Source organism: Leptonotus elevatus, chromosome 5 (assembly GCF_054856555.1).
Source record: "Leptonotus elevatus isolate MCC_2025b chromosome 5, RoL_Lele_1.0, whole genome shotgun sequence".
In the NCBI taxonomy this organism is placed as follows: domain Eukaryota; kingdom Metazoa; phylum Chordata; class Actinopteri; order Syngnathiformes; family Syngnathidae; genus Leptonotus; species Leptonotus elevatus.
This window is the reverse complement of record NC_141243.1, coordinates 3326077-3350216: the sequence shown is the minus strand read 5'-3', so window position 1 is coordinate 3350216 and position 24140 is coordinate 3326077. Positions and strand designations below refer to the sequence as shown.

The 24140-nt window shown below is 38.5% G+C and overlaps 1 protein-coding gene across 2 annotated transcripts in view; it reads right to left on the bottom strand.

The window, feature by feature from the left end:
* Window positions 1-483: 483 nt before the first annotated feature.
* Window positions 484-24140, bottom strand: part of adamts3 (ADAM metallopeptidase with thrombospondin type 1 motif, 3) — a 95441-nt gene continuing 71784 nt past the window's right edge. Inside the window, exons 12-23 of one of the 2 annotated variants that reach the window (XM_086076229.1) lie at window positions 23344-23489; window positions 22361-22536; window positions 20834-20967; window positions 19590-19713; window positions 14783-14866; window positions 13696-13776; window positions 11004-11167; window positions 6567-6723; window positions 6334-6466; window positions 4020-4227; window positions 2579-2696; window positions 484-1237 (exon numbers count right to left, since the gene is read on the bottom strand). In XM_086076229.1, coding sequence (XP_085932355.1) covers window positions 669-1237; window positions 2579-2696; window positions 4020-4227; window positions 6334-6466; window positions 6567-6723; window positions 11004-11167; window positions 13696-13776; window positions 14783-14866; window positions 19590-19713; window positions 20834-20967; window positions 22361-22536; window positions 23344-23489 — 2094 coding nt within the window. In that variant the 3' untranslated portion in view covers window positions 484-668. The remainder of the gene's footprint in view (window positions 1238-2578; window positions 2697-4019; window positions 4228-6333; window positions 6467-6566; window positions 6724-11003; window positions 11168-13695; window positions 13777-14782; window positions 14867-19589; window positions 19714-20833; window positions 20968-22360; window positions 22537-23343; window positions 23490-24140) is intronic. The other variant, XM_086076230.1, reaches the window with a different exon arrangement.

The following is a 24140-nucleotide window of genomic DNA, read 5'->3' as shown; positions in this document are numbered from 1 at the left end:
ATTTGCAGTATGTATTCGTATGAGTTTCCATGTGATTTAGTTTTTACTGTTGTGTATTAATTTTTTTAATTTTTTTTGGTACTGTTGCCAAACATTGATTTGCTCTGTTTGGTGTAAATAATTTATTTAGATTTTGTAAAAAATAAAATAAAAATGCACCAGTGTATGAGTCTCTGTGTTTGTTATATAACTTTCTATTTCTATTTTTTTGGTAACATTTGTTGTAAACTGTCTTTGATGTTCACGAAAATGTGTAGCCTACGTTTGACTCGTCAAACAGTAAGTTTTGTTGTCTTTGATGGTTATAAAAAAAATATATATATGTTAGGGTCATGAGAGACAAAATTTCTACAATTTAAGTCAGCCAGCACTTTTGTTGTTAATCATCAAAGACAGAATTCCTTTGATGTTTTGTGTGATCTGAATGTTTTCGTTTTGTAACACCCCCCCCCCCCCCCCCTCAAAGATCCCTTGAAATCTTTGTGCCCTTCTTAAAATAAATGCCCTGGCTTCCTATGTATGACAGCTCAATAACCCTAAATAACAAAGTGAACCAGCACCTCTTTGCGTGTGTCTTTGATAAACGACATCGTTGTTGTTAGCGTGAGAAGACTCGGAAGGATGAAGCTGCTGTGTGTGCGTAGTCCCGTTAAACGAAGGCGCCAGTCTTATCGCTCCACTTGCGAGTACGTGGCGGGCCAACTGCCGCCACCTAAGCGGCCCCCCGCGGGGGCGGCGTCCCTCGGGTTCCTTCGAGGCGCTGGCGTCGTTTTGGATTTCTTGGGCGTGGCGGGTGTGGTGACCAGTCTCGATCGGCCGGCGCTTTGCTGTTGTTTACCGGCGTTTTGCTTTGGTTTCCCACCATTTTGTGGCTGTTTCCCGCCATTTTGTGGCTGTTTCCCGCCACTTTGAGGCTGTTTCCCGCCATTTTGTGGCTGTTTCCCGCCACTTTGTGGCTGTTTCCCGCCATTTTGCTGCTGTTTACCAGCATTTTGTTGGCGTTTGCTGCCATTTTGCTGTTGTTTCCCGGCACGTGTGGCGTTGGCCATCAGCGTCTCCAGCAGCTGGGAGGCGGAACCGAAGCGTACGTGGTCCTCGGGCTCGGAGAAGAGAGCGCCCCCGGTGGCGCGTTTGCTGCACGAGTCGCAGCAGAGTTTGCTGTAGCCCGGGATGGAGCAGTAGCGGGCCAAAACCTCCATCTGGCAGAAGATAGATTTGTCTCCGTGGCAGGGCTCGTCTGAAAATCAAAGCGCGTCAATGCGAGAGAGCGAGGAGAAAAACATCAAAGAGAGCAATGGGGAATTATTCATTAAGATATCAGCTTTTAAAGGAGCAACAGCACACGGGAAGATGGTTACTTGTAGTTTTTTTTTTTTTTACGCAATCGCACACGTTTTGTTTAGTGAGGACTCAATTGTCTTTGATGTTCACAAAAACGTTAAAGACTAAATGGTCTTAGACGTTTGAAAAATATGTACAATACATGAGGTATGTTAAGGGGTACATTGTCTTTGATGTTTCAGAAAAGTACATTTGTCTCATTTGTCGCTAAATTGTCTTTGATTATGAAAACGTCAAGAGGTTCCAACTGTCTTTTTGCATTCACAAAAGTATGTCATTTTTGTTCAAAACATGTGCAACACATTGACCAATAAAATTGTCTTTGATGTTTACAAACACAAAAACGTTTGGGACAGTGAAAACACGTTTTTTTTTTTTTTTTAACACTACACTTTAATGCTCATAAAAACGTGTTAGGTTCAGAACACTAAGTTGTCTAAATTTGTCAGGTTCGTCGAAGACACTAAATTGCCTTTGAGCTTTGCGTCTAAATTATCTTTGATGTTTACAAAAACAAGTCGTTTTTTCATTTTTCATTCCCTCTCTATTGTCTTTGAAAATGTGTCCATGAAAAGATGTTAAGTTAAACAAAGACTCTGATTTCTTTGATGTTTACAAGATTATAAACGTGTGGTTTTTACAAAATCAATTAGCTCCATTGAGCACTAAAGTCTCATTGATTGTTGACCAAAACACGCACAGCAAGTAGTCGTGGTCTTATTATAAAAACGTACCATTAACTTGAAACGAATATGTCTGCTTGTTTAGTTCATTAGAGACTGAATTGTCTTTGATGTTTTTTCAAAAACACATTTACGAGTCCTTCAATGAAATCTATAAATTGTGTGTATGAAAGCACATAAATGAGTACGACAAGCCCGTTACATAAAATTGTCAATGTTTGGGTTTGTTGACGATAATGCGGAACGCGAGATGAAAGACTCCCGTTGCCGACTGGTGACCCCGCGCGGAATAAGAAAAATAATTAAATAAACGAACGTCGAGATTAGTTTCTGCTCAAACTTTCAGCGTGTCCCAGAATGGCTGCGTGTGCGTCAGAAACGGGCGCGTCCTGTCAGGTCCGCTAATAGCAGCCGGCTGCTGTAGCAGGCCATTGAGAGTTGCCATGGAAACAACAGATGTTGCAGTATTTGTTACCAAGCCGCCCAGCGTGCCACCGACGTGACGACGACGCGTCGCGCGGAGGCCTTTAACTCCGAGCGGGCGGGATTCTCACCGTGACATGGCCCAGGCCGGCACACGCGCACGTTCTCCGGCTTGTCTCCGCCGCACTGCTCTCCAATTCGGCAGGTGACCAGTCGCCTCTCCGTGCCCTCTCCGCAGGTGACGGAGCACTGCGCAACAAGCGGGAGGGGGGGGGCAATAAAACAAACACTCGTGAGGACTCTCCAGATTTGGAATCAATTTGGTTCTCATGTGATGATGTAATAATAACCCAAAAGATGTGAAATTCTAGAATGTGCAGCAAACCAGATCAAGCCACACCTCAAATTAAAGGCCTTAAAGTGGACTATCTATGTTTGTAGTTAATTAGTCATTGTGCCCTTGCATGATGATGTAATATCCTAAAAACATAAAAAGCAATCCTCACCACTTAAAGTGAATAAAAAAAAAGTAAAACAAACCATGTCAAGTCACACCTCAAATTAAAGGCCCTGAAATGGACTATCTATGTTTGTAGTTAATTAGTCATTGTGCCCTTGCATGATGATGTAATATCCTTAAAACATTTTTAAAAACCCCAATCTTCACCAATTAAAGTGAAAAAAAAATTGTAACACAATCCATGTCAAGTCACATCTCAAATTAAAGGCCTTGATGAGGGCTTTCAATATTTAAAATTATTTTGTTAATTTGTTTGTCACATTCATCATTTTAATGTCGATAAAGTATTTTCCAAGTGTGACAGCTCTTCTTTGCAGTTGTCGTAATGTGGCGCTTTAAAGATTACAAGTTGTTGGCTGTAACGTTTGGAAATGAGCCACATGTTGCCTGGGAGGAAAAGTGACGGCGCCAAATTGGCAAAGGAATTCTGGCTCATGTTTAGCCACCATTAATCAGATTGACAAATATTAAATGGATTAAATCAGTTACTGAAGACACATTTGCCATGTTGAGATGAAAGATGAGAATAACCTTAAAATAATTTTCCTGAAAGGAAACAATGGATATGAAGTTTTCTAGCGTCTGCAATGTCACATTTTTTTCGACATCTTTTATGTCTGTGTATATTCACCTTCATCCCGGTTTGTTGAATTTCAGTTTTTTTTTTGTTCCACAATACAACGCGGAATTCTACTAATCCAACTACTTTAAAAAATAAATAAAATTGGCTATTTTCTCTAATTTACTTACATGCTGTTATTGCACTTTAATATGAAATATTTTCATAAAAAATATATATAATTTAAAATGTTTATAATCATTTCAATTTACTTAGAATTATTAGTAATAATTTAAACAATTATACTGAAGGTGAAATTTCAGTTTATTTTTGGCGCCCCCTAGAGGCCACGACGCATCTGCCTATCTGGTCTGATGGGTTTTATGTTCACTTTTCATTGATCTATTCATCACTTTGTATCATCTCCTGCCTTTTGCCGCAAAATGTCTTCCGGTAGAATTTGTAATGGACTTCGGCGCGATACGTTTTTTACCTCGGACCATGCTCCCGTCCTCCAGTGCGAGGGGCAGGCGACGCGGCTGCAGGGCCGGCGGGTGTCGGGCCGGTCGGCGCTGCAGTATTTGCTGTGCACGGAGCGGTTGGCGGCGTCGTGCAGCAGTTGGACGCAGCGCACCGTGCGCACCTGGAAGCCCAGGCTGCCGCACGTGCGCGTGCAGTGCTCCCAATCCTCCGAGATCCACCTGCGCAACAAATACTAATTTGACTTGCATACTAAGACTGTGACTTCTAACGTTGCTGTTTCTGTGACTTCTACCACTGCTAACGCAAATACTAAATACTGTCTATTAAATTCTATGGCCACATCTATTATTATGACTATGGCTATTCAATTCTATGACTACATCTATTACTGCTAATACTAATAGAGGGCGGCATGGCTCAGTGGTAGAGTGGTCGTCTCTGTATTTACCAAAAAACGATGTCTTTGGTCTCTTGGAGATCCGCAAACAGTAGGAGGGGCATAGCTCAGGTGGTAGCGTAGCAGTCTCCCAAGCTGAAGTTTGTGAGTTTGTTGCTCAACCCTTGAGTGACTTTTTTTTCAATTTTTTATTTTACTCTCTTCCTAGTGTAAATCTTAGCCGGCTCTAAAACGGAGTCTATATGGTCCCTATTTAAATAGAGTTGAATTAAGTCTGCAGAATTTACTGTGTACTAATAAAGCAGACTACTAATAATAATAATAATAGTGCTACTAAAACTATTTTGACGTTTAGTATTTATATGATTACTACTCCTACTCCTAACAATAAAAATAATAATAGTAACAACAACAATCATCATTATTATGCAACTAATTCTACTAGTACTAGTACTATGATTACTACTACTGTGATATCTTATGCTCGAATATTATGGATGGAGGAAGCCCAGAATAAGCTTTGTAGACGTTCAAACATGGCGGCACATGGAAGAAAAGCTCCCCAGCATCATTTATTATTATTATTTTTTTTTACAAACAATCATTATCAACACAAGAGTCCGGAAAAGGAAAGCTTTTCAGCATCTCGTGCTTTCAATGAACATAATAGACGGCGGTCTAACTCACGTTTGATGTATTTATTTTCTTAAAGAAGCTGAGAAGCATCAGAATCTGGACCTCCATTTTAAATCAATGTGAACAATCTGAGGTCTTATTTAACATACGTTTGTTTTTCATCATAAGTTGAGGGCTGTTATTGTTGAAAATCAAGGCATGAGCAACTTTTATGCTCCTCCTACTAAGCGACTAAACTGGACAATGGCCCCACAAAATACAATCACTGAGTCACAGCCCCTAAAACGGATCTAGCGTGGCTGCTGGGAACATAAACACAGCATAAAAAAAAGTTGATCACTAACATCTGCGCTGTTTATGACGATGAAAACGTATGAAGTATAAATGAGACATATTAGGACACATACGGTTTGTTTTGTAAAATATTTCTGCTATGTCTGATTTTAACTCATTCACTGCCATTGACGGCTATAGACGTCAAAAATTCATCTTGACTATTTCTATTAGTTTAAATGTTTCCCCCCATTTTGGTTATGAGTATGAAAACCTATAATTGTTTTTGTACATTTATAACAGATATAAAATTAGTGATTAATCCTGAGTTAACTATTGTCATGCGATTAATTACGATTACAAATTTTAATCGCCTGATGCCCCTAATTTTTAATAATCTTTTCTTTTAAATTTTTAATAATTTTTTTTTTAAAGAAAAAATTGTAAAAAAATGAGGGGCGTCGGGCGATTAAAATTTTTAAACGTAATTAATCGCATGACTTTACTAGTTAACTCACGATTTAAATTTGTTTTAATTAAAAAACAAAAAAATGTAATGTTTTTTTTTAAAGAAAAAATTATCAAAAATTAGGAGCGTCAGGCGATTAAAATTTTTAAACATAATTAATCGCATGACTTCACTAGTTAACTCACGATTAATCACAAATTTTATATCTGTTCTACTACAATAAAAAAAATCTAAGTTTTCATACTCTTGTTAACAAAAGTGTGAAAAAAAAAGTTAAACTAATAGAAATAGTTCAAATGAATTTTGGACGTCTATAGCCGTCAATGGCAGTGCATGAGTTAAATGCTTAATTTTTTTATTATTACTTTTGTCAGATTCAAGTTATTGCTGTGAGCACTGTGCGTTTTCCTTTCATTAACGGAGTACACTTTTTTGTCGTATCTCAAATGAATGGCCTCTCATTAATCTGCCCATATGACCTCAGGCGATGACGCAACAACCCCCCCAAAACTTCATGGAGTGCTTGCGTATGTGTGTGTGCACACTCACTGGGGTTGCGCGCAGTCCTGCAGGTTGCACATGCGTCGTATGGGTTTGGGCTTCTTGCCGACGTCACAGTAGCCCCTGTGGACCATCTTGGTGTCGCCTTTCTTCCGACAACCGTACTTGGTGTACTGGTAGCCTAAAGTCGTTGAGAAAAAAACCGGAAGTTTGTGTTCTAAAACTCAAGATATAAATGACGCCGGCGTGTTCTTTTGAACGGACACTAACGAGTCCTTTACCTCCGGCGCAGGGCTTGGAGCAAGGAGACCAACTCTTGAGGGCCCACTCGTACGTGTCCTCCTGGATGACGTTGTTGTTGTTGACGGGCACCGAGTCTTCGTGGATGATGTACTTGTACATCAGAGTGGAGCGCGTGTCGTTGTCCTTGGGTACGATCTGGCAGACACAAAGAGGAGGCCGCATATTTCCATGTGCGTTCGAGTACAGCATGTTTGTCGAGAATCGTCAGAAATAGCCGACGGAGCCCAACCGGGCTGCGCGTATACATTAGTATGTACATTTACAATAACAACCATTTGACACATTGTGTCTAATGCATGTTGAGCAGCTGCTTAGTGACTGACGACAAAAGGCTGATGAGTTCCAGGTTTTTTTTTTTTTTTTTTTTTTTTTTTTCAGTCGATTGTGAGCAACGGTCCCTGGACCTCGCTTTGTACTCAAGCAATCACACTTTGCATCCACAGAAATGTACTAATGGCTTGATTCTCCATAATCAAGTAGGCCTATAATGAATGCCTTTTAAAGGTGAAATTGCAATTTTTTTCCACCGCCAGATCTTTTTGTAACGCAGCAATGAAAGCGTTCGGCTAACGACCGTAATTAAGTCTCTTGTATCATTATCCTATCAAATCATTTCTTTTCAAACTGTGGCGTCGTATGTACTTTGACGGTTGACAAGGAATACTTTTTAATTCAGACAAATGTGCCTTTTAAAAGTGCAATTTGGGCCATCAAAGGCTCGTTTTTGGAATTAATGAGGTCGATGTTGAGACAAAAGGAAATTAATTTCAATAGCAAACGGACAGTGAAGGCCCATTTTTCAAGCAAAAATTATATCTGTTTATTGTGTCTGTACATTTCTACCAGTAGGGGGCGCTAAAATTGCTTCAGATCATAGTTTAGTAAAGATAAGACCTTCTGGAGCTTCTGGAATTACATCGATCGAAAAAATCAGGGGCAAGTTCGACCATACTGATTCCAAAATGTCTGCTTCAAACTAAAACAAACTTTTTTTTTGTCAGTCTACTTATTATTGTCATTGTCTACCAAAGTGAGACTACCTTCAGTGGCAGATTTTTAAAAATGTTCTTAGGTAGTGTTACTACGGTACAGAAGAATATTGCAGTCACTTGGGAATAAAAAAATTAAAAAAAATTAAATCCTGCAGGTGCTTTGTTTTTGTGTGTAATTAAAAAAAACGTCTGTTTTTCCTGAATATTTTTTTCTGTTTTAATGAATATTCTGAAAAAATAAAAATATTTAGGAAAACAGGAGGAAAATTACAAAAAAACAAACAGAAAAAAAGGGGAAAAAGTTATTTAAAAAAATAAGGGAAAAAAATACTCCCAAAAACAGAAGCTCGTGCTTTGTTTTTCAGAGTATTTTTATTTATTTATTTATTTTTACCTCTGCACTCCAAGTGACTTGTTGCAGACTCGCTAATGGCGGACACGTTCCTGCATACCTCCAATGTACATTCAACTATATCACTTACTGGCCCAGTTAAGGTAAAAGCATAACGAAAATGTCAATCGATTGGCATGATTTTAGTAAGCTAACAGTTCAGTTTCTACGGAAGCGTATTGCATGCGGGAAAGTGTAATAATACCCCCCCCTCCCCCTGTTTTTCAAAAACATTCCCCCCCGTTTTTCAGATTTTTTATTTCAGTTTTTCAGATTTTTTTTTCAGTTTTTCAGATTTTTTTTTCAGTTTTTCTAAGTAATTTTTCCTCCAGTTTTTCAGATTTTTTTCCCAGTTTTTCAGATTTTTTTCTCCAGTTTTTCAGATTATTTTTTCAGTTTTTCTAAGTAATTTTTCCTCCAGTTTTTCTGATTTTTTTCCCAGTTTTTCAGATTTTTTTTCCAGTGTTTCTAAGTAATTTTTCCTCCAGTTTTCAGATTTTTTTTTCAGTTTTTCTGATTTTTTTTCCCAGTTTTTCTAAGTAATTTTTCCTCCAGTTTTTCTGAATAGTGTCAGACAGAACCATTGCCATTACCTGTTGCCATTCATACAAACAGTCATGGCTTTGGTTGGGAAACACTGCAATATCGTACAACTAATACATTCAACCGGATGAATTCACATTATACCTGAGAATAGCTTACATTATATGCACCGGTCATGCACTGCTCTCCTGTGGGGTCCCACAAGGGTCTGTACTGGGACCCCTATTAGAAAGTCTGATGCAGTTTTGCTGATCCGGATATAAAACATCCATTAAACATTGAAGCCGGTCTCACTTGGCAACATGTCATTTGCTATTTTATTATGAGTAGATGAACAAAAAAAAAAGTCTCAAGACTCCATGCCTGTAAAAGAAAAAAGTGTGTTGAAGCACTATTTTAGGGAAGCATTCTTGATTGTGAAACTTTTTGTCATCGCATGTTGGTGGAGCACAGCAATAAAATTTGACTTTCATATAATACGAAATCCTGACTGACACATTCACACACACAAATAAATGTCGTGAAGGTTTAAATGCAGTACACTTATGTAAGTTATCAAGTGGACTTTGCAAGTATGTGACAAGTTTGGTAAACGGCGAGTTTAAAGACTTGATTCAATAGAACAATTTCCGCGGAACAATCCCTGTCATTTGAACAGGGAAATTGCGCTTCGTCTCGTCTTGATTGATTGGTTGGTTGAAAAGTGCGAGGCTAAAATTTGCGTCGACGTGATGGAAAGATGGATGCTTACAAATGAAAGACCGTGTTTGAAGCCAACCAAGTCAAAGTCCAATTGAAGACGAGAAGAACTCTCCTTGGAAAGTCGTGCCCGCCCCCGGGTTTCCTCCGCTGGGATACAATTACAGCCTTTATCACGACGGGTCATTCAAACACTCACGACCCTCTCTATGTCTAAAATGTCAGGACTATTCAATGTACACCGAGCTAATGATTCCCCCTGGTTCGACATTATAATTCACAACGAGTATTAGGTCACGCGTATGCTGTGTTCTCAGTCAGAAGCCGGACCACCATTTTTGTTTGGTTCAAATGGTCCTTTAAAAGGGGAAGTCAACCCCCCCCCTTTTTTTTTTTTAAATAATTAAAATAATAATATGGTATTCTGGTTAATATTGCGTTAGTGGAAAATGAGTTAAGCAGCAAAATCCAGCCGTTTTTATCCATCTCAGGGGAGGGCGGCCATTTTGCCACTTGCGACTTCGACTGAAGATGACAATCAATGTTGCTCAGGTGTCAGTTCACAAGCAATCACAGCTCAGCTTCTCAGAAAACAGGTGATCAGTGATTGGTCGTTGCCTGTGCCCTGAGCAGCTGTGACGTCATCTTCAGTCGACAACAAGTGGCAAAATGGCCGCCCCCCTGAGATGGATCAAACCGGCTGGATTTTGCTGCTTAACTCATTTTCCACAAATATAATATTAATCAGAATGTCATGTTTTGACGAGTGAAGTTACATGTAACATCATATTGTCAAGAAATGTTGACTTCCACTTTAAAAGCTAACGCCTTCTAGAGGTTTTGTCCTTTTTCTACAAAATTTCAACTACAGTAAAATCTCATTCATCACCCGTGTATAATCCACGGCCCTCTATAATCACACTTAAAAAGCTTCTTTTTTTTTCTCTATTTGTTTTCTAAACAACCTGTAGGTGCTACTTCGATACAGGTAAACATCTAAACAATGTAAAGAATAAATACATAATTTATTATTAATCATTTATTATTCATTCATTCTTATTGCAAAAATAGTGTTATACGCAAGATTTTACGGTACATTTCTTCACTCTTGTTTTAAGTCCAAATTTGTTCAATTAAAAAAACTGTCTTTTTTGAGGGTGCCGACCTTGCGCGGTTGCGCGGGGGCAGCGTGAACATAATGTTCAATGGCGCACTACTGTGCTGAGTGCAGTGCGAAAAGGCTTTAAAATAATTCGAGGCCACTGAAAATTCCTCCCCCGAAATTCAGTTTTGCTCAGCAACATAAAATTTAGTAGGCATGTCTATCATGTGTAGACGCACAAAAAAAAAAAGTCTCAAGAAGCTATGCGTGAAAACACACAAGAAGTCCACCATTTTGGTTTGAACTATTTTGGGCAATTCCCAGGGACTGATGGATACCAATAGGAATTTTAAAAACTAGACAGATGGGTGAAATGTTTGCTTTTATAGCCTCTCTTTTGTCTATGGGTTGAGCACGATGGCAACGTTTGATGGCCCGCCTTAAAACAAGGAAGTCAAACTCTTCAAGGTCAGATCTGTGAAGTGAAGTTAGTTTCATTTACGAACATGAAATTTGATAGGCACGTCTATCATGTGTAGACGCACAAAAAAAAAAAAGTCTCAAGAAGCCACATCGAGTCTGTCATTTTGTTCTCAGGTGGTCATTTCAAAGTCCCGCCCTGAAGATTTTCATCCCCCGTCCCCTGTCGGCAGAAATGGTTAGATGCGATGAATGGATTCCTTCTTACCAGAACCACGACAGGGTCGTGCAGGGGCCCGTCAGTGTGTAGCGTTTCCACATCTTCCTCCACGCTGTAATTCCACTCCACCCCCAAATCGATGAAACTCCTGGACTTGACCTCTTCTCCTTTGCCGTTGAGAATGTAGTGGCCCGTGGCCTGGTTCTTGATTGCTGCAATCGGCCCGTTTGTTATGAACCCATGGAAAAAGACAGCTTGACAAATCAATCACAGCGTGTCTATTTTGCTGCGGGAAACGATACCAGTCCAGTGCTAAGCTATGGTGCGAACAGCACTGGAATGTTGACCATGTAAACAGAGACCAAGGCTGGATTTACACGACATGAAGTCCAATATATTAAATATAGGTACACATTTTCATCGGCGCGACTGGGACCGCCCACTTCTTAACCAACAATGTGAACGGCACCTTAAAACTAGAGCGAATCGGAAACCAGATTTGGATCCGCAGTGTAATTTCCAGCCCAAGTCCAGACCGAGACCGGTCTCGACTACTTCGACAGAAACCAAACGGCTCGAAAAAAAGAACGGGATCAGTTGACATGCCTCAAAGCCCAAGCGTAAATACGGCGATAAAGCGACACGTGAGTTTGGTCGTGTTCGTCAATGTCGAAGGTTTCGCTAATTTGCGATTTGATATTTCCGCATGTGAAGCCAAAACAAAAACAGAAACAATCATCTGCTGCTGCTGCGGCGGCGGATTTTAATCAAGATCATTTCCTTGCAAATCACAACAATTGTGATGGCTCGGTGGGCACATGCATGCTTTCATTACCCCCCTGCTTGGAAGTATGTGACAAGATGCAAAGGATGTTTTGACTTGCCAACAATCAAAATCAGAAGACCCGAGGCCAGTGTGCAATTTGTGACCGCAAAAAGTCAAACCCCTGGACTGAAAGGACAGCAAAGGATTTTTTTTAGGTATTTGCTGTTACATCGCCAAGACATTTCATTTATGATGCAAAATACATGCAAACTAAAGTTCCACCATTCAAAGCATGCAGCAAACATTTGACAAGCGCTGTTCAAATCTGAATGCACTCCCTAACCCAGGGGTCAGCAACCTTTCCTGTCAAAAGAGCCATGTTAGGCCAAATAAATGTTGTGTTATTGTTAGTCTAATGTACTGAGGCCTCATTAGAGCTGCACTATAACATATGCAGTATCCACTACTTTGAGATTCATTTTCTTCTACCTTTTCGTCTTGTTTTTGGATTTTTGTTGTTGTTGTTGTAATTTTTCATACTTCATTTTTCATACATTTTTAGACTTTTCTTCCTTTCTGTTAAATTTCTGACATTTTTGGCAATTTTATGGACATATTATGGTAATTTTCTGCCTCTCTTATTCCTTTTTTAGACATTTTTGGACATTTTTCTTCCTTTCTTCATGGACATTTTATAGTAGTTTTCCTTTTTGGACATTTTACGTTCCATTTTTGGACATTTTTGAAAAATCTTTTTTTTCTACCAATCGTCTCTCTTTTTCTTAAACATTTTTGACTCTATTTTTGGAATATTAAATTATTCATTTTTTCCAATCCAATCCACTTCATTTCTATAGCACATTTTATAAACAAGTGTTTTCCAAAGTGCTGCACACTAATCATACACATAAAAACTAAAAAGGTAAAATAAAAAATAAAAATAATACATTAAACATAACTTTAAAAAAATAAATAATTTAGTCATTAATTCATTTGAATAATATTTGATCAGGAAAAAAAATATTTATTCTCTTTTTTTTTGTTTTTGCGATCCACAGGGAACCATGGGAGAGGGACTAAAGAGCCACATGTGGCTCCAGAGCCGCAGGTTGCAGACCCCTGCCCTAACCTAACCCTTTATTTCTAAACACAATCCAAGCCAAACTCCCAAGACCATGAGCTACTTCTTGGCTACTGATTCATGTCAAGGGCTTCCTGTTTGATACGCACTTCCTTTAATCATATGTCATGAGCATTTGATGACATTTATCTATTGTACAGTATGTGAAGATCATGTTATTGATTTTCTCCGACTGACAACTAACAATGTCTTCCCAAAGGAGGCTATAAAGCAGCTAAAAGTCAATAGGTGACACTTTCTATCAATCTCCTTGACATTTTCAAACGATCCCTTCTACAACATTCCGAGGAAATCCCATCCCATCACTGATGAGCTATTTTTAGAACAGGCCCGCGGGTGCTCTCGTGGCCAGCGTGCGCCGTGTCGATGACCCCTGACCTCAAGCTAGCTCTCACCCCTAACTCAACCTTCCCCTTCCTTTGTATTGTCCAGCTCGCTGTGTTTGTTTGGTCCGCTGATTGTAACTTTTAGAAGCAGGTGTGCTCTTAAGGAAGTTTAGCTTAACGCTAACAAACACTGCAAAGCGGCGTTGATCGGCATTTGAGTTCAATTCATTGTTCAGCCCTCCTGCCTGCCTCGCACCTCTACGCAACACAAATACATATCGCTAAAGTGACGATTCAATCCTGTGCAACCCCAAGAGTGCCTTTAAATCGGATTAATGATCCATAATGCATGTACAGTAGAGTGCGAATAAATAAATGATGCTAGCCTTCATGCAAAATGTACGAGAGTTTTTCATTTCGACACACGTTGCGATATTAGCCTAGCGTCGGAAATAAGCAAGAGGACGGCCATTAGCCGCCCGGGTTGCGCAGCGACGTCACACTTACCAAGAATTTGAGGGGAGGCCTCATGTTCTTGGATGATCACATGTCTCGCTCCAGGAGGAACGAGAAACATCTTAAGGTAGCCTTTGGCGTCGGCGGCGGGAAAGGGAAGAAACAAAAGAGAAATACAGGCAGATGAGCGGAAACGACGACGCGTTTGCAGGGGTGGACATCCCGCATGCTTTGCTCTACAAAGCGGCCCGAGGAAGAGGAGGAGGAGGAAGACGATTTAATAAAAGAGATTTTCATTGACACATACAGGATGCTTGCATTATGAATGAGGAGGCATTTGTGCCTTGTTTACCTCTGCCAAGGCAATTTTGTTTTGTTTTGTCCAAATCGATGTGTAAGGATGCTTCTATTATGTTTGTTTTGAGAATTCATTTGGATCGAGAGGAGCTCGGAAATAGCAGCCTTTTTTTTTTTGGTAAACTTTTTTTGACAGTGGGTTATTTTGAGTGGTTTTGTTTATTTCTATTGTGCAATGTGGACATTTTAATTCCACTTCTTTGAAAAGGTCTGTGATGGTCGTCTACATGTGCATCTCTGAAATGAAAGATGGTTTGAAACGTACATTTTTTAAATTTCAAGTTAATGAAAAAAAAAACTGTAAATAAACCGTTTATAATACTATAAAATAATATCCTTATATAATACGATAAGTTTCAAAATATGACTTTTTTTTTGCTTGTTATGTTTTTTGATTTGTAAAATCTAACTTTGACATTTTCTGGGCTTTCTATTTTGTATTTAATCTCATGTGCAAAATGTCTGCAGTGTGGTCAAAAGATTAATAATTGATCAAATTAAGTGAATAAAAGTCAAAATATTAAATCAAATAAAAAACAAGATTTCACTTTTAGGAAATTTGTGCTGGCTCGGTTGGGTGAACTTGCGAGAACAGTCGTCATGTCGTTACTGCTTCACGAAATTTGGAAGTGAAAAATGTTTTATCCTTGGCAGAAGTCTTCGTTTAATATTCAAAGTCTGTGCGGATGAAAACCCCCAAAAAACCAAAAAGTTTTAGTAGACTCGTGGGCAGCAAAGTCTGGCAGGGATGTCCAACGCTCACAAAGCTCCCGTGACTCACCGATAACATTTCTAAACTCCTCGCTCTCATTTAAAAAGACATTGCGAGCTCCTTTGGGCAACGAGAAGGCTCCTCTGCTTTTCCCTTTTGGAACGAAACAAAGCTGTTAGTTGTGTTTGCGGGCGCCGCATCGGATCGGATCGGATCGGATCAGATCAGCGCAGCGGGTGGGACTTCACACTGGATGAGGAGGGTAACTCATTTTGAGGCGGGCGGCAGGACGCAAGAGCCCCCCCGCGGGGGTCGTAATTGCTTGGCCACCCCCCCGCCACGCTGGCGGAGGGGTCATGTGACACGGCGACCGGCCGGGGAGCTGCGAGAGGTTATTATGGATGCAGCCGGCTTGGGCGAGGTCAGGGCAGGGTGGCGCGGCTGCGGGGTCAACGCGGCCTGCAATCTAACTTTGGATGCGGCTGCGGGGGCGGGGGCGGCACTTGTGAGGTGCGTTTCATTAAAACCCAAACGCATCCAGGGTGAATCCGCTTCACATTCAATTACAGTGGAACCATCAAAGTTGTTGACATAAAAACAAATTGGAGGGTGGATTGTTTTGGGTTTGGCCACACATAAGTGTTCTTTTTGTCAACGAACACTAAACAAAAATAATTTTGTCAACACACATTTTTCACGAAAACTAGACTAGACTGAAACCTTCATTAACTGCAGAAATTGCGTGGGAATGCTGAAAGCTGAATGCTAATAGCTGAATGCTAATAGCTGAATGCTAATAGCTGAATGCTAATAGCTGAATGCTAATAGCTGAATGCTAATAGCTGAATGCTAATAAGCTGAATGCTTATGAAGTGAATTTAAAGACAAATGATGTGAAAATTACAAAGTGTTAATTGTAGTTGAAAGATAAGTGAATAAAAGGAACACTTGAACCCGGGAGGCGTGAATTTTGAAGCAAATGGACGTTTAGATGGAAAAGTGGAACTAATGATACCCAATTACTTAATTATAAAAGTTGATAGTATTTGTTGACTAAAGCCAGACAAATAAAATTAGGTTTTCTTGGACTAAAATAAAAACTAAAATGCTAGATTTATAGTCGACTAAAAATGGACTAAAACTTAAAACTAAATTTAAAAATGGTGGATAAAATTAACACGAGGCACCATCTTGTGGCGTACGGAACCACATTGGACTGAGTTAAGGAGCTTCATTTTCGACAAAAGCGGATGGGTGAGTAGAGATACTGGATATCCCTATCGGGACAAGAAAAGCCTTTTTGTGTGGTTGGAGGCTGCCGATACCAGTCACCGACACCTAAGGCAATAAGAAAATATATCTGACATCGAGTAACTGCCCCTCAGCATTAGTTGATGCAAATCATTTTCTGCGTCAAAAGTAAGAGTCAATACTCGTACTTGGCATCGCTCTGAAAAAAAAAAAAAAAAAAAACGGTATCAAAAATCCTTATTGCCATCTTTTGGCATCTTTGTGCCAAGGAACATTGTCAAAGTAAGCTAACGAACTTCAATTTGATAAAAGTAGTGCTTTGCCATCAACTTGTGTTATTTATAGGCAATTATAACCCAAGGTACTCTTTTAGGGTTTACAACGTTGGAGATTCCACTGTAATTAGTTGACAAATGGCCGACACATCACACGAGATTGCCTGTAAAAGTCTGCAGGGATTTCTACGGGACGTCGTACACAAACACGCACAAGGAGGCCGACGTTAGTGCGGCTTCGGAAAGAATCACATGACGTGAACAAACATGTATTGATCACAAGCCTGCGTGGATCGTGAGCAGCGGAAAGTAGTAAATACAAATAGCCAGGTGTTAGCGGTCTGCGCTAGCTCTATCGATGGATACTTGCAGAGTGTGTTTTCCAACAAATGACTTTCTTTTTGGGCTCTCTTGCTTAACGCTTTCCCTGTTAAAAGATGTTGGATGATGTTAGGATGGTCACAAAGTCATCATTTCATCATCAGGAGAAAGAAAAGAACCGGCGCCGTTTTGATGAAGCTGCCATCTTGAGGTTTTTGTCCCAATGATACGAATTGTGTGCCATCGCTTCAGTAGCGTACAACGTTGGAATATTTGCAATTTAGGGGATCATTTTGTGTTATTTATTTCTATTGGGCGCTTCCTGCAGACTAGTTTGATGATTTCCTGTTTAGTTAGTAACTAGAAAATTCAATTTCTGGAGAAAGTGCATGTGAAATGTTGCATGAAAAAAATACAGAATCGTGTGGAATGCTATGGAATGATATTCAAAGATATGGAATGATATTGCTAAAAAAATGTGTCATTTAATGTTGAGAAATGAGGCATGATATGGTATGATATTGAATGTAACAGAACGATATTGAATGATATGTAATGTTGTGGAATGATCTTGGTGAAAAATGCGCAAAATGTTGAGGAAAGTGATATTGAGATATGCAATGAACATGTCATGATGTGCGATTATAATGCTGGAAAATATGCAACATGATGGTGAAAAATGCGGCATGATATTGAGAGATATGGAATGATAACGAATGTGACGGAATGATTTTGGTGAACACGATGTTGATGAAAAGTGTTGAATGATATGGAATGATGTGGGATAATATTTAAAGATATGGAATGATATTGCTTAAAAAACGTGCAACGTTTTTGTCAAAATGTGGTATGATATTGAATGACAGAATGATATTGAAAGATACAAAATTATATTAGAATGAGACTGACTAATGTGGAATGATTTTGGTGAGACATGTGCAACATGTTGGTGATAAGTGTTGAATGATATGGAATATTTAAAGATATGTAATGATGTGGAATGATATTGCTTAAAAACGTGCAATGTGTCAAAATGTGGTATGATATTGAATGACATAGAATGATATCGAAAGATATAGAATCATTTTAGAAAAAGGAATCATTTTGGTGAGAAATGTGCAACATGTTGAATGATATAGAATATTTAAAGATATGTAATGATGTGGAATGATATTGCCCAAAAATGTGCATGATGTTGGAGAAAAATGTGGCATGATGGTGAATGAAATGGAATGATATTGAAGTATACGAAATAATATTGAATGTGACAGATTTGATGTGGAATGATTTTGGTGATGATATGGAATGATATGTAACGATGCGGAATGATATTACAGAAACAATTGCCATTCAATATTCATGATCTAACAGATCCAAATAATAGAAAAGCTTAATGTTTGCTTGACGCGAGGAAGCGAAAACTCAGCAGCAAATGAATGTAGGTATGTTTTTTAAACACGGGTGTCACATAGTGTGTCTGGCAAGGGGAGATAACCTGAGAGAAGGCGCTTCAATTAAAAGCAAGGCATTAAGTCAATGCATAATGAAATTTGCTTTGAGAAAGGAGTGGGATTTCATTATTCCTTCAATAATTAATAAGGTTCTTATTCCTGACAATTTTGACAGCTGCGTGGCTTTGTTTATCGGCTCCGATGTGCCGGCTCATGACATTTTGTAAACAAATAAAGTTTGGAATGAGTTCAAACGAAAATAAAGCCAAACTATTCAACCTTTGCCACCTCATTTTATACGTTATGATGAACTTGAAAAAAAATTGCAGATATTTCTTTTATGCCGGGGAAATTAGAAGGGCAATATGTTTGCCTTGTATTGTAATGCATTAATTGTGATACAAAGATATAATAAATCTACAGAGCTAATATGGGCTGATTAGATTGTTTGGGCTCTACTGAATACTTGTACGTCCAAATAAAATGACGCCTGAGCATATTGAAGAAAAAAAATCATCCTATGGATTATTTATAGTTCCTCTGTTTATTTCTATTGTGCAAGGTGGATATTGTCATTAACAATGGTAAGAAATAATTGCATTACAGTAATTTTATGGAATGTCAAAATTGCCCGTGTGTGACTGAGGATGTTTTATTTATTTATTTTAATTCTGTGGATTGTTTTTAAGTCATTCAGTTAATTTCTATTGTGTAAAGTAGTGATTACCAAAAATAACTGTCAAGGAACAATCGCAATATAGTTTTCAAACAGATTTGAAGATTTCATACCTTTTTTTTTTTTTTTGAAACTGTTGATTATTTCTAATTGTTGTATTTATTTCTATTGTGCAAGATAGCAGGTATCATTACCAACTGCCAAAAGGAGCAATTGCATGGCCATATTTCCATGACACGTACATGTGACCTTGCATAACTGAGCCAAACATGGACCTTTATGACTATAAATTAATAAATTAATACTATACTATTTCTAGTTGATCTGTTAATTTCTAGTGTGCAAGGTGGCAGTGAATATGAATGACTGTCAAGAAATCATGCATTAATGTAATTTTAAAACACATTTACTGTGCTTATGTGCAACTGAGCAGACTGAGGACTTTCATGATTTCTAGTTGATCTGTTGATTTCTACTGTGCAAAGTGGCGGGTATTATGAATAACTGTCAAGAAATTATGCATTAGTGTAATTTTAAAACACATTTACTATGCTTATGTGCAACTCAGCAGACTGAGGACTTTCATGACTGGCTTATTTCTAGATGATCTGTTGATTTCTACTGTGCAAAGTGGCGAGTATTAAGAATAACTGTCAAGAAATGATGCATTACTGTAAATTTAAGACACATTCACTGTGAATGCGTAGATCTACATGATAGCAACTTCATCAAAGAAACGCAAGTCAGGGGTTAAAGGTTAGGGCAAGAATGACAATGGCGAATCCAAAAATACACAGTTCCAATCAACATGAGCTGCAAAACACATTTACGGTAGCAAAAAATAAAGAAGTTATTATTATTATATTTTTTTAGGGTTTTCCACATCCCCCTCGATGACTTACCAGCTTTCTTGGGGGTCCGAGTGAAGGTTCCTTTGACGGTGCGACAGTGGGAGTTGTCACCGCCGCAGACGCCGCACTTGTCTTCCACTTTGTTGGAGCCGATTTCTCTGTCGCAGCCGACTTTCTGAAGTGCCCCCCCCGCACAAAAAAAATAAAATAAAAAGAAATGAGAGAGATTAGAAAACCTTCACCTCCAGCCTGATTATTGAAATATATGAAACAGAGGTTGGAACTTTGAAAGACAATTAAAAGGCAGCCAACATTAAAGGTGTTAGAATAAGAACAACCCGTAGTTTGACCCAACTGTTTTTAGAGTGTATTGCTAAGGCTATTGCTACACCTGCTGCAGATTGTGACGTGTTTCGCAATTTCGCTGATTTTATTATTTTTTTGACAGTTACACTGTTTTTGGTCTAACTCTCGATTATATTTCATGTAATGCCACTGATGACCACTGGATGGTAGCACACTTATTCACTTTGACAGTTTAAATTTGAAAGAAGAAGAACGAAACAGGAAGTATTTCAGCATAGTTTAGTTATTTTTCTTTTTTGTTGTATTGAACTGTTTCAAATACATTTGTATCAAAGACAAATATATACAACAATGATGGCTTTATGAGGAACCAGTATACACAATAAAATAAAATAAAAAATTAATTTAAAAAAGCTAGGGCTTTTCACATAACATGTATGTTAAAAATGATCAAACATCGTCTGTCATCCAGCTTTTTAATTGTCATCTTTTGGCATGTTTATTCCTGTATATCATGAGATGATGAAATTAGTTTGTTGTTTTTTTTATTTGGAAATTTTTGATTTGTTTACGGTCAACACAGACATTATTTATTACAGTATTTTATTTATTATTATTACTTTCTGCTCTCTCTCAATATATTATACATTTTTACATGACATTTTTTTTCCACTGCTGTAAAGACAAAGTATTGTAAAACATTGAAATATTCTGCCTGTAATTCACATCTTTTTATTTTTTTTGTAAGCATTTTAGGGAGCAAAAAATAAGACTTTTTATTTGTTTATTAATTAGCCGATTAATGAGTAGTCAGAATTGTTTTCATTTTATTAGAAAGTTGCAAATATTTCCGTTTACCATTTACGAACTTCACGTCATCGGAATGAGAATTTTATTCTACCAAATGTCTAAATCCTGGTCAAAAGAAATCATCCCCCATCCCAGATTGCCGTCTCATCTCCTCCACAATGAATGCAACGGCGCCTTACCACACACTCCCCGCGTACGCACACACTGTAGGCGTCCTTGTACGAGCATCGCGTGCCGTCGTGCACCAGCTGCTTCATGTACGCCACGTCGCCCGTTTCCTTGGACTGGCAGTACAGGTGGCATCGCTTGTTAGCTACAAAGCAATCATGGAGGGCAACAGGATTAGTTGTGGTTTTCAATGGAACCTTTGCACAAGTGCTACTGTGGCTGATTTAAAAAATTGTGCTTGATTCTATTGCGCAAGACGGCGGTAATTGCAAGGAACACATTGTCGTTTTTTGTAGAACATGTTGTCATTTCCTATGCGTGACCAAACATGTCGTCGCACGATGGATTATTTCTAGGAGTCCAGTTTATTTCTATTGTGCAAGGTGGATATTGTCATTGATAATGGTAAGAAATAATTGAAGTACAGTCATTTTATGGCATGTCAACATTGCCCGTGTGTGACTGAGGATGTTTTATTTATTTATTTTAATTCTGTGGATTGCTTTAAGTCATTCAGTTAATTTCTATTGTGTAAAGTAGTGATTACCCAAAATAACGGTGAAGGAACAATCACATTATAGTTTTCAAACAGATTGCAAAATTTCAAACTTTTTTTTTAAACTGTTGATTATTTCTAATTGTTGTAATTATTTCTATTGTGCTAGGTAGCAGGTATCATTACCAACTGCCAAAAGGAGCAATCACATGGCCATATTTCCATGACACGTACATGTGACTCTGGATAACTGAGCCAAACATGGACCTTTATGACTATGCACTATTTCTAGTTGATCTGTTAATTTCTATTGTGCAAGGCGGCAGTAAATATGAATGACTGTCATGAAATTATACATTATTGTAAGTTTTAAAACACATTTACTGTGCTTATGTACAACTGAGCAGACTGAGGACTTTCATGATTTTTGATGATAGTTGATCTGTTGATTTCTACTGTGCAAAGTGGTGGGTATTATGAATAACTGTCAAGAAATGATGCATTACTGTAAATTTAAGGCACATTTACTGTGCGTAACCAAGCCGCCTGTGGACTTTCATGACAATGGTTTATCTCTAGCTGTTGATTTCTATTGTGCAAGGCGGCAGTAATTATGAATATCTGTCAAGAAATCATGCATTGTTGTAATTTTAAAACACATTTACTGTGCTTATGTGCAACTCAGCAGACTGAGGACTTTCATGACTGGCTTATTTCTAGTTGATCTGTTGATTTCTACTGTGCAAAGTGGCGGGTATTATGAATAACTGTAAAGAAATGATGCATTACTGTAAATTTAAGACACATTTACTGTGCGTAACCAATTTCTATTGTGCAAAATAGCACAAACACAAGACCCCTTTCCTTGCCCAATACATGCAAATGTGACATTTTCCAAGCCTTCAGGGCAGCAGTTGGCAGTGTTAGGAGGCCTTTACGTAAGGACGCTTTGACCGCGAGTCAACCAAGGCTCCGCTAACCCCCCGACTCGCCCGGAGGAATGAAACCTGGCGAGCGATCCATCAGCCGCGGCCCGACTCACCGTCCGGATGCTCGTAGGGCAGCCAGTGGTGCTTGGCGCTTTGGAAGTCGAAGTGGGAGTTGCGGAGTTGACACTGTTGCGCTCGGAAGTCCTCGAAGTGCTTGGGGCAGTCGTCTGTGTTGCACAGCTGATACTCGAAGTTGACACCCGGGCAGTCCTGGCCGCTATTGATGGGACTTGAGGTGGGGAAGGGAGACGATTTGGTAGTTAGCTTGTGGCTATCGTGAGCTAAGGTTCACCGTTCCATGGCCAGGAATAGAGAAGCCGGATTTAACCTTCAAGTTATGCTAATACGCAAGACGCCCTTCTGGCTACCTTGTTGTTAGCGGGCACCTTTGTTCTCTTCCAAATGGAGCTTTTAGGATCCAAATAGGCTTCATTGTGTCAGTGCACTTAATCATGGTATTCCCGCTACAAATATTGTCCTTCAATCAGTCCCCCTTATTACATGCATATCGTTTTATTTGAAGCATAATGTAATATTATTCAACATTTTCTTGACTATCTTTCAGCCGTCATTGCCTTTGAATATCTAACAGCAGTATTTAAAAAAAAAAAAAAAGGTTATTATTATTATTGAAATATTTATGAATACAAACGGGCAAGGATGGAAATGTCAGATATACTGTAATTATTGAATTGGTGTATTATTAGGAATATTAAAATACATTATATAGCGTATACACATATAAGATAGAGATTATTTTTTTGTTTTGAATGCTTGATATAGCAATGCTACTTGGACATTTTAACGGGAAAAAAAAGATACTTTTTACTTGCTTGATTGCTTTTTATGCTTTTATAATCGTAGTAGCACGATAAGAATATTTGGCTGTTTTAGTGACATATATGTCCAATATTTACAGTATTTATAGCAAATGTTTTAGTCCGCAGCAATGACGAATCATTGCTTTTAATAAAGTGATCAGTTTGTCAATTTTCCAGAATGGAAAAACAGACAAATGTCAGCGTGCGGTAGTTACGCGGGGTTGTTGCACTGGCGCGTCCGCAGGCGAACGCCGGTCCCGCAGGAGCGCGAGCAGGAGCCATGTTTACTCCACGAGCCCCAGGCGCCATCTTGCTTCACCTGACTGGGGTTCTTCCACATGCAGTGACCTTTGTAGCACCACTAGAAGCAACACGACATTGCACAAACACATAGAAAAACATTGAGCCTGGCAACAGTAGGTGCTGCTGTTTTGGCTAGCAGAAGCACCATTGATATCTGGGTGTAAATGACAGCGTCTATGAATAGAAAGAGAGATTATGTTTTACTGAAAAGAGGAGGCGACTATATTTGGGGAGCATGACTTTTTGAAATATTGGCTTGGTGGTGCACCAAAGAATTGTTTTCAAATTCAGCCCTTGAAGCCTGTTTCACTTAGCAACATGAAATTTGGTATGGAGGACCAAAATTGGCCAAATTTAAAATAAATAAATAAAAGTAAAAATAAAAACGGATATAAAATATATAATTCCAAAATTAAATACAAAAAACTAGAAAAAAAATAAATAAATACATAAAAGTAAAAAAAAATAATTGGGAAATAAATACAAAAATAAATATATAAACAGAATTAAATATCAATCAATCAATAAAAATGCTTTGCTCTCACATTTCTTTATTTCATGCTGCAGACACTCTGTCAACCCAAGACACGCTTTTGAAAACATTTTGACCTGACAAGAGCGTCTGCAGCATGAAGTAAATAAATGTGGATAGTTTTTATTTATTGATTGATATTTAATTCTATTTATATATTTATTTTTATATTTATTT